Source organism: Anopheles arabiensis, chromosome 3 (genome assembly GCF_016920715.1).
Source record: "Anopheles arabiensis isolate DONGOLA chromosome 3, AaraD3, whole genome shotgun sequence".
NCBI lineage: Eukaryota > Metazoa > Arthropoda > Insecta > Diptera > Culicidae > Anopheles > Anopheles arabiensis.
The window spans coordinates 70,979,193-70,989,579 of record NC_053518.1 but is presented as its reverse complement, the minus strand read 5'-3'; the positions used below and the strand labels follow the sequence as shown (position 1 = coordinate 70,989,579).

Sequence of the window (10,387 nt, the reverse complement as noted above, 5' to 3'; positions counted from 1 at the left end):
TTACTTTGCTCGTGCACTTCGTATACAGGCCTTTGTTTCGAAGGCCGGACGACTCCGGACGACTCCGACTCCAATCAATTCCGGACGACTCAGACTCCGGATGACTCCAGATGACTCCGGACGACTCCAACTCCGAACAACTCCAGACGACTCCGGACGATTCCGGAAGACTCCGGCCGAATCCAGCAGACTCCGGGCGATTCCGAACAATTCCGACTGACTCCGGATAATGCTGGGCGATCCTAGCTTCGGTAGTTGGTTCCGGAATTATCGGAGTCGAAATGCAGTCGACCCCGGATTTTTGCCGACTTTACCCATTACTAGAAGACACACTGAAATGTTATGTTTTCGACATCATGTGTGACATTTTGGCTGGTATTATTGAATCCGTTCGTTGCGGGAACGTACGGCGCTCACATGAAATTCTAGGGATGGCAACACATTTCTTGAGCCCAGTCCTACAACGCCGCGTTGAATTACTGTAGCAACCATCTAGTACGTTAAGAAAATGAGTGTCGGGACGTACACCGCCGCTACGAACGGATTCAATAATAACAGCCTTTATCACTTATCGTTTCCAATGGCACTAGATTTTAGAGCACGCTGCTTTCGGCTAACTTGGCACAACAACAGTCGTCGGTCAAGGCCTACCTGTACCACTAATGGCTTTCAGTGACTCCTACAAATGGAGGTACGGTTCATTCGGGTCTTCAACCCATGACGGGTATGTTGTTAGGTCGTGCGAGTTGACGACTGGACCACGGGACCGGCGCTTTCGAATAACACCATTCGTTATTTTCATAAAATCAAGCGTTATCGTGTATTTTGTTAAAATAAAAATAAAAAACCCAAAAATATACTTGTTAAAGCACATCCAAACCGCGCATCGTCTGTGTATCGATTGGCGCGCAAACCAAGATCACCTGTTCCGAAGCAATCCAGGCAGGCCAATCCAGGCGACAAAACCACGAATAGTGTCTTCGCTGCGCGCGAGAGGCGGCGGCGGCGGTGGTCAGACGTAAAGCAAAACCGCAAAGGCAAAAAAGTAGGCGAAGGACACCAAAGGACATATTCTCCCTTCGCAGCGAAGACACTCCTGCTCGCGCACTAAACAAACAATCGCTCGGGAACTATGTTGGGAAGGACTGGGGAAGGCGGTTGCAACAATGTTTACTTTTCACACGCGACACCACCCGGTCCGGTACCTACCCCACCAATTCAACATATTTCCTTCCACGGATGGAGTTTTATGAGCTTTGCTAAGGTATTTTTTCTTCCTTTTTTGTTGTTGCTACTTCTCCAGCCCTTCGTCACGCGGATCGAAGCAACAAAGGAAAAAACTGTTGCACGCGTCCCCGTCGTCGTCGTCGTCGTCGGTTACTACTGCAAACCCCCACAGAAAAGATTGTGATTTTTGCTTGACCGGACGGAATTGTGCGCGGAGTGCGAAGCGATGAATTTATTGGCCCCTTGGGCTGCTGCTGCTGAGACGGTTGGTGAAAGTGTACAGTTGTAGAGTTCAAAATCGCCCCAGTCCCTCAGCGCCACCAATTAAACGATTGGCAAACTGATATGGAAGGTAAAGCAAAACCACAAATTAGCATAGTTTGTCTTCCTCCTTTGACTGCAAAAAGACCCCACAGACAACAAAGAAAAGTGTCCTCTTTAGGGACGAGCAAGTTAACAAACGGGTATACAATATCCTCATTATCATCGTGAATCGTCATAAAGTTCTAATGTCGCTGACTCATGCTCTCCACCACCGGGAGCAAAGCTTCATAACTTATTCGTCGCGGAAAAGCTAATTGGCGGAGTTCTAATTATCATAATCTGCCCTTTTTGTTGTTGGAGTGAAGTGAAAGGAAAAAGATTGGAAACTGGTGATTATTGCCTTGTGTCTAACCTCGTTTTGTGTTCAGGGAGCTACTCACACAGCTGGAGCGCCAACCACAAATTGGATATATGGGGGTTAACAAGCCGAAGGAATGGGACAAGGATCTAAAACGGTCGATGAAATCTTCACCCGCGTTCGACGGATATAAAACGGACGAGCAAAAAAACTCTTACCGCGCGAAAGTGTGAAGAAACCGAGCAGGGAGTTTTCATATTTTGCCTCCCCAGTGGGAGTCGTCTTCAAACGGTCGATTTCCTCCAACAAGTTCTCGCCAGCTATGAGTTTCCGATTGTCACGCGACGAGTCGTGTCGATAGTCTGGGGTTTGAGCTATTCCGTATCTCTTATTCAGAGCCACAGCGGCGCAGTTTCGGTATGAAGCTATAAATCTTCAGACATGAATGGTTTTGGAAATTGAAAATGTACCACAAGAGTACGACACATAACTGGCACGGAAATACACATGTTTCCGGGACTTACCTAATCGGGAAATGGGATTTATTGTTTATTATACAAATATGAATGTATGTATAATCTCCAAATTGTTGAAATTTACTCTTGAAGATACGACTATGCTAATTCTGGGTTTCACTGCAGAATAGTCTTCAGAAGCATTGAGAGCCTACTTGGATCTTCGTTCGATTCACCCCGGAAGCATCTCATTAATCAACCGACTAGCTTCTTCTACGGACCCTTCCTTGTTGCCGTCTCCATTCCGATGGTGGTCGTTCTCCAAAAACCAAGCACAATTTATGGGCCAATCAATTGTCCCACGGTTCGATTTCGGTTCGATTGACAGTAGGTAGATTCAAATTTTGATCCTTGCTTTTCTTCGTCTTTACTTCCCAATACTCCATTTCAAGAACCCCCCGGGGGAAAAGGGATTTTCGTTTGATTGAGTTAAGGTCTTGGGGAAAATAAATCACACACCAATAAACCCCGCACTCTCTCTCCCCCCCTCCACTCTCATTTCCCGATGTAATGCTTTTGTTTCTTTACCGCCTTACAATCTATGCAAACTTAACGGCATGTTTACTTTTGCGCCCCCACACCACGGGTAGGGAGCACTGCTTGCACTGCCCCCTGCTTATGCCACCAAACGAAGACACGCTTTTCACCAACGTGACGGCGCACGTGGTCTATTTCGTTGCTTTTTGGTGGAAGTTCTGAAAGGGGTTTGAGTTGTGTACCCTCCCCCTCTTCCGTCGGATAGAGTTTTCGGTGGCAAAGACTCTGCTGCTTTCTCCAAACTTTGCAGTCTGATTAAGGAACTCGGTGAGACAACACTAGGAACATTCGGGGATTCACATAAAGTAGTGTAGATCTTCTGGAGATGATTGAAATGAACGAGTTCTCACGTCTGCTTCTGCGGGAAGCGCGGAAGGAGTACCAGCTTATCCTCGGACGTTGCAATGAGTTTGGTGCGAATCGTTCCAAAAGTGTGGTGCCTCAGTACTCTCCAAAATCATGCTAAGAAGCTTCCGAATTGGCCCTTGTGGTTTAATCCGTTTCAGTATCTTCCTCAGGCTTCGAGTACGTCATCCAGCGCCCTCCCCAGGCAAGGATCTTCTTCGGTTCCGGCATCGAGCGGGAAACGGTACCCCTGCGAGGTCCGGCCCTGAGTTCGCTGATGCGCCGCCGTCAGCCGGAACTCCTGGGAGAGAATCTTGCACCGGGAGCGCACAACATCGGGTACGATCCGGGGACACCCGAGGACCATCCGGCACTGCGGAAGCCCATCAGCCGTAAAGGCTACGGGCCGCTCGTTGCCAACAGTGTGCGGTTTAACTTTGAGGAAGTGAGCAACAGCCCGGGCGTTGGGGATTACGAGCTAGTGAAGAAGCAGTCGAAACCAAAGCAGATAGCCAAACCGTTCGGGAGTGGAACGGATGAGCGTACCAAGGATCGTTCGCTTGCCTATCCTGGGTAGGTGGTAGATGAGTTCAGGCTTTTGCGGCTACGTCGACATTTCACCTTTACTCTTTCTTCGGGTTAGTGTTGGAACGTATCTCTTCAAAACGCGCAAAGACATCCGGAATCATTCGTTTGGTGGTACCATCAAAATTATGCCCGCCGCAAGGACGCTCTGCAAGACGGAAAACTTTGACCGGTGTTTGCGGTGCGACGAGCGGCCAGAAGTTGACTACTGGAAGAATCTAAGAACGGAGCGATCGCTTTGCCGGCGCTGTATGGTGCAGGAGCTTGAGGATGCACGGTCCTGCTCGAAGCACAAGTCCGAGCAGAAGAAACGGTTGGATGCACTGAACGAGTATAAGGTAAGGCGGTTTTGGCAGGGATGTTCCTGGTTTATAGTGAAACGAACTTACTGTTGTTGCCTTCTACAGCGTGTTCGGCACTGTGCATACTATCACCGGCACGATAAGACCAGCGCAGCAATCCAATTCATCAGCAACAAGCAGTTGAAGCGAAAGTTCCGGTTAGAAAATTACCTTTCAATGTTTGAGTGAGGGGAAGAAGGCGGTAAGCTAATAAATTAAGGTAGAGCAACAGTATGATAAGCTTTTCTTACAGGAAGTTAACAAACACGCTTGTTCTTTCACCTGCCTAAAGCAAAACACGATCCGTAAACTAACACATTAATTGAAGCTTATTATAGATTAAAAGCTGGATACAATTCGTTGTCGACAGATTGAACTCGTCATTCTGAAGGTGCTTAATTTCCGAGTCCGAACCAGAAGTACACGATTATTACGATATAGTGTAGTAGTGTGGTGTGTGTTTGTGTGCGCTTGTTTTCGAGATAAATATTAAAAGCTAACCACTAAAGAAGAGATGACATATAAAAGCGGTAAATAACGATTAAAATGAAAATGCAAATTGCTTGTTGTACAAATCAATGGTGTGCTCTCTAGAGCGCACTCACGACTCCGGCTATTGTTAGTCCGATTCCGAATACGGCAAAATGGGAACCACTACTTCCGCCCGGAGTCGGAGTCGTCCGGGACAAAGTCGTTCGTCGTTGTCCGCAGTCGTTTGGAGTCGTCCGGAGTTTTCTGGAGTCATCTAGAGTCGTCCGTAGTTTTCTGGAGTCATCCGGAGTCGTCTGGAGTCGTCTGGAGTAATTCGAAGTCGTCCAGAGTCGATCGGAGTCGACCGGTGTAATGTGTTTGTTATTAGGAATTTCATTTCTTTGTGTTTTTTGTCTTCCGGCTGATGATTTGAGACGACTCCTGAGGACTTCGGACGACATCTGATGATTTAGGATTACTCCAGACAACTACGGATGACTCCGAATGACTACAGTCGACTGCTGATAACTTATGATTACTCCGGACAACTACGGACGACTCTGGACGTATCTGAACAACTCCGGACAACTCCGGAAGACTCCGACTCCAGACGACACCGGACGACTCCGGACAACTTCAGACGACTCCGAACGACTCCGTATAATGCTCGGCGAATCTAGCTTGCGAAGTCGGTTCGGAAATTGTCGGATTAGGATCGGAGTCGACTCCAGATTTTTGCCATCTTTACCCGTCACTAGTGCAAACTACATCGAGGGAGTTCTATCTCACCCTTAATTGTTAACATCCTTCTTCATCGGTTCGCCTTCGGGCGCTTCCCGACATTTGTTCATGCTGCCACAGTTCGCGTCGGAAATGGTTGTCCTTTGCAGGGCGGACGCGATCTGTCGCACCTTCACGTCGCCCGTCGGTGGCGGTGCTCCATTCGCTTCCTGCTGCAGCTTCGCCTCATCATTCGGCAGCAGTGACGATCGGGAGGATGCATTCCCGTCACTCATATCGGCATCGGTCGCACCACCATCGTCCACCGCCAGCGGAGGCGTTTCGTCCGAGTTGGACGGATTGAGGAGATTCTTCATGATGGCCGGATTGATCAGCGTGTCGATGTCGTGCGTTTGGAGCAACTCCTCCAGCTGCAGCTGCCGGTTCGAGCAGCCGGTTAGGCTACGTTCGGGACGCTCGCTTACACTCCGATCCGTAGCGCACATCGAGTAGGACGAGGTGTTAGTCGTTAGCGTTAGCGCACCGTTCGGATACTGGCTGTTGCGCTTCTGTTTCGACATATCCCCGAACTGATCGGCCCACAGTTCATCGTCCTCTTCCTCCTCCTCTGCCGCTTCCGTGTTGAGATCGCGCTCGAACTCATCGTCCGGATCGGCGTCCGCATCCCCATCATCATCATCCTCGTCATCGCCGGTCACGTCGAACAGTCGCGCCTTCAGCCGTTCGGTGATCTCTTCCAGCTCGGTAAACTTGCGCTTCAGGGCACGGCTGAGTGACGTGTTGCTGGCCGCCCCATCCAGCCCGACCCCACTGCAGTCCACGTCGATTGAGAGCGGTATTTGGAAGTTCATCTGCTCGTCGAGCGTTTTGTACACTAGCACGTTTTCCAGCGGTTGTACGTTCACCTAAAAGCAAAGGAGAGGATAATTTTATGTAACCATTTCGTGTCAATGTACTCTGGTCTCGCGATCGTACCTTAATCTGTCCGTTGCAGCGCCCGGAAAAGTCCATAATGTTGTACCAGCCGAGGATGTACGGCATGCCGGACAGCAGTACGCTCAGATCGATCGCACAGAACCCAATCACGGCGTCCTCCATCGGGGCGGGCAGCAGCCGGCATTTGGGCGCATCGCTCAGTGCCGCTTTGCGCCAAACTTTCAATATGAATCGTTTCTCATCCTAAAAAAATGGATTAAATAATTAATTCGAGCAACACACTTCCCCGTGGAAGGCGAGTAAACACTTACATTCATCATCAGATCAACCGGCAGCTGCACCTCGAACCGTTTCTGCCACCCGGGCGCACAGTTGCGCTCCAGCACGTGCGTCGTGTACACGATGCCCTCGTGCGATTTCACCGTGTTCGGCATGCCGGGCTTCAGATTGTAGCCCTCGAACGTGGCGTACGCGCTCGGCTCCAGCTCGAGCGTGTCGACGGGCACGTTGCGGTTCTTGTGCCGCTTCGCGTACTTCTTGCTGATGGTCAGCTTCGGCAGATTGACCGCCTGCTCGATCTCGATCGCGACGCGAAACACTTTACACTCATCGATCGGTGGCGCTGCAACGGTTTCACCGCTTGGCGACGCTTTACTCTCGGAGCAGGAGGAAGAGCTTTCCGTTGAGTCGGTTGGCTGGTCTTCCGAAGACATGGCTGTCGGAGGATGGTCATCCTCCTGCTTCGTCACCGGAATCGTCGTAGCATCGTGAGGCTGTCCGCTGGCCGTGCCGGCACCCGCTGCCGGTGGCGTTTGATCGGCCCGCGGTGCACCACCGGAAGCAGCGCCGAGCAGCGAAGCCATACCGCCCAACCCACCCAACCCTTCCAGGGCGGCGGCGGACGGTCGCTGTGAGAGTGCCTTCTGCAGATTGTCCAGCAGGTCGGCCGTTTTGCGCAGCTGAGGCCGATTCGCGTTCGAGTGCGGTGAGCCAACGTGCGTGCCGTCCATTGGCTGATCGGCCGCCGCGTTGCTGTGATCGTAGCTCGGCGCCGTGCTGCGCTCCGACGAAATGGGCAACCGTTGCGCAAGGTTTTCGATGAACGCGGACAGCATGTTCGCTACCTCGGACGTTTGCGGCTGCTTGGTGCCGCTGCTCATCGTCTGAATCGATTTGTGCTCCGGCCGCGGATAGATGCGGCGTGTCGGAGAGATTACCGTCGTTGCCGTTGGCATTGTGACGCGTGGTGCATGCGCCAGGGAGCGTGGAACATCCGCTGACACGTGCTGTAGATTGCGCATCGCCTTAAAGTGTTCAATCTGCTCCTCCGTCCCGATCGCCAGAATAGCCTGTATGTCACCGCACGGTTCACCCGCCAACGGTGATCCAATACCGCTCCAACCATCGATCGAAATGACCGGCAACTTCGCGTGCGACAAATGCTCGCTCAACTGCGCATCACGGAACGCGATGTAGAACTGGTGCAGGGGAAGGCGCGTCAGGCCGAGCAGCTTTTCCGGCTCGCCTCGCAGCTTCTGCCACAGCTCCACCACCATGTGCTGGTTGCGGACGCGCTCGATAAACGCCCCGTCGGCGAGCACGGGGAACGTGCGCAGGTAGTTAAAGTTGCCACCCTCGGGGCACAGTTCCGAAGTGAGCGTGGTCGTATCCTCCGTCCAGAAGGGATGGGACACGAGGAAGTAATCGCTTGCCGGTACCGATCGTAGCTGACCGAGATGAAGCAAGCCGTGGAGGAGTTTCACCCGCTCGGCGGGGGCACTTGTTTCCGTTTCCATTGCGTTCGGGCCCGCTTGTTGACGATTCGGTGCGCCATTTCGTTCGTTCGTTGACGCTTCGTTGGCCTGCTGTTGTTGCTTGCCAGCGGCGGAATGTGATTGTTGACCTTCCGAAGCGTTCGATGATTGGCGTTGCTGCTCCGAGGGACACCCGGTGTGTCCGGTACACGTCCAGCTAGCGCTTGGAAACAGTCCATGAGAGCGAAGGTGGTGTGTTCCCCTAGCGGCCTGAAGCCCGCAAGAGCGTGGTCTGTTGTGAGCGTGTGAGCAATGCAGTGGCCGGCGGCTATGTAGCGGTTCCGTTGCAGGACCATCCCACGAGTCTTCGCTCGAATCGCTCGAGTCACTTTCCAGCGTAACATTGTCTTCGTTGCCCGTTACAGCGTCGATCAGCTCCGATCCAAAGTGAAGCCCCCGTCGACCGAGCTGCATGCGGATCGTCAGCGTGCCGAGCAGAATGTCATCCGCGGCCAGCCGAACGGGGCAACGCTTGTGACAGCCCAACCGACCGTCCAACAGCTCGCGCAGCGTCACCGTAGCCGATCCGAGGTGGAACAGTCGCGCCTTGGCAATCGTGCTGCCCACGTTCAGATGCAGCCCGAACTCGAACGTTGCTCCCTCATCGCCACCCGTCCCAGGCAGCACAAGCCGGGTCGTTTTCGGCTGGCTGTCGAACGACACCTCTACCTCATCGAACGCCACCGGGCTGGAGATGAACTTGAGCAGCGTTGTGGTGGGATTGCGTGAAAACTTCAGCTTCACAATGAACCCGGTCGGGGCGGTCGGGGCATGCCACTGGTGCTTCGTCCGGTGCTGAAGCTCTTTCTGCCCCGCCCGGGTAAGCCGCAGCCCTTCGACCAACACCCATACGCAATCGACGGCCTGCAGGAGGTTGTGCTTGTTCCGCTCCGGCGCTGCGTCGTATCGGGCCAACGCTTCCAGCATACTTTCCGCCGGCGAGATGGAACAGATTTCGCTCAGCGTTGACCGCTCGGAGGACGGCCGGGAGTGGTCATCCTCGTCGAACGGTTTGCCGGTAAGGTAGTCCAACACTTTGCGCCTCGAGTCGTGATCGAGCGTGGTGAACTTTTTCTTCGCTGCGGTCAGATAGTACGCTGTTCCGGTCAGTGGGCGTTGCTTTGTTTCGTGTAGTGGCGCCGGCTTGCCTTCCACGGCCAGGGAGGCGTTTGATGGTGCCGCCGCCGCCAATGGGAAGCTTTTCATCAGTGGTTGCTCAACGCACATCATTTTCCGATTTTCTTTTCCTTTCTGTGATGCAGTGGGAACGAGCGCTTTGGGAGGGTTTGCTGTTTGCACTTGCTCCTTGGGGTCGAGCTTGAGCGCAAATTCCAAGCACAGCTCGCCGAGCCGAAAGCCCCGCACGCTCAGTATCTCTCCGGAAGCTTGTGCCGCAATGGGTTGCCCGCAGTCGGTGAAATTGATGATTTTCCCCGGCACCTCTACCTTTGCCGTGCCGATGAGGGTTTCGGTTCGTCTCGAGTACAGCCGCAGTCGAATCGGTTCACAGCTTTTCAGGTAGCGACGGAAAAGCTCGCCGCTGGTGCGCACCTCGTACTGGACGCTGGCACAGTCCTTCCTTCCCTGCGCCCAGTGAAGCGTTCCGACGGGGGTGGATGCCTTCTGGCCCCACCAAACCAGCTGCAAATCGACCGCTACGTACACCTTCGTACCGTTCCACCGGATGCCAACGGTGGTGGCGGAACTGCCCGGTGCTGCCGGCGCCACACGGGGAGATTCTAGGAAGTTGCCAAACCCGATCGTCAGCCTACCGCGAGCACGACCCTCCACATTGGGTGGCAAAGCGCCTCCGATGGATTTTCGCTCCCGAGCCCGATGCTGATGCTCCTCCTCGCCGCTGTGCGCTTCTCCGGCCGGGGGACGGTGCGCGGAGGTGGATGCTGGTGCCGCCGCCGTTCCTCCGTATCTTACCTTTGGATTGCGCACGCTTCCGGACGCCCCTTTCAAGCCAGCACCGTACATAGTCCACGCATTTGCATTTTCGGTAGCACAATTTGCTGCGGGACGGTTTTCAGCGTGGAAAAATGCCTGTGAAATGCGGATCAACTTTTTGCTTTGTTTTTTTCCGATGCCAAAATCGCGCAAAGAGCGGGAGGGAAAAAAAGGAACGCACAACACTGACTGTCACCTTGGGCACACACACACACATGAACAGTTTTTGAAATGGCAACTGTCAAACGGCGTTCCGGCGCGGGGCGGTTTATTTCGGTTTTTGTCGGCACAAAGTACTTT

General features: G+C 53.1%; 2 protein-coding genes across 4 annotated transcripts; one reads left to right on the top strand and one right to left on the bottom strand.

Moving 5' to 3' along the window:
• The first annotated feature begins 1,024 nt into the window (after positions 1 to 1,024).
• On the top strand, positions 1,025 to 4,549 carry LOC120899898. Of its 3 annotated transcripts, none has more exons than XM_040306225.1 (5): positions 1,025 to 1,201; positions 1,304 to 1,579; positions 3,420 to 3,819; positions 3,890 to 4,169; positions 4,239 to 4,422. In XM_040306225.1, the coding sequence occupies exons 2-5, from the start codon at positions 1,573 to 1,575 to the stop codon at positions 4,359 to 4,361; spliced, it is 810 nt and encodes a 269-aa protein (XP_040162159.1). In that variant the 5' UTR covers positions 1,025 to 1,201; positions 1,304 to 1,572; the 3' UTR covers positions 4,362 to 4,422. The 3 variants fall into 3 exon arrangements, with proteins under 3 accessions (XP_040162159.1, XP_040162158.1, XP_040162157.1); XM_040306224.1 differs by lacking the exons at positions 1,025 to 1,201; positions 1,304 to 1,579 and adding exons at positions 3,026 to 3,314; positions 4,465 to 4,549 and having other exon boundaries at positions 3,408 to 3,819; positions 4,239 to 4,392; XM_040306223.1 differs by lacking the exons at positions 1,025 to 1,201; positions 1,304 to 1,579 and adding an exon at positions 3,030 to 3,314 and having other exon boundaries at positions 3,408 to 3,819.
• LOC120899896 lies at positions 4,479 to 10,303 on the bottom strand. The gene is made up of 3 exons (XM_040306221.1): positions 6,632 to 10,303; positions 6,360 to 6,563; positions 4,479 to 6,289 (listed from the first exon to the last, which is right to left on the bottom strand). Exons 1-3 carry the CDS (start codon positions 10,115 to 10,117, stop codon positions 5,435 to 5,437), a joined length of 4,545 nt encoding a protein of 1,514 aa, XP_040162155.1. The 5' UTR covers positions 10,118 to 10,303; the 3' UTR covers positions 4,479 to 5,434.
• Between the last annotated feature and the right edge of the window lie 84 nt (positions 10,304 to 10,387).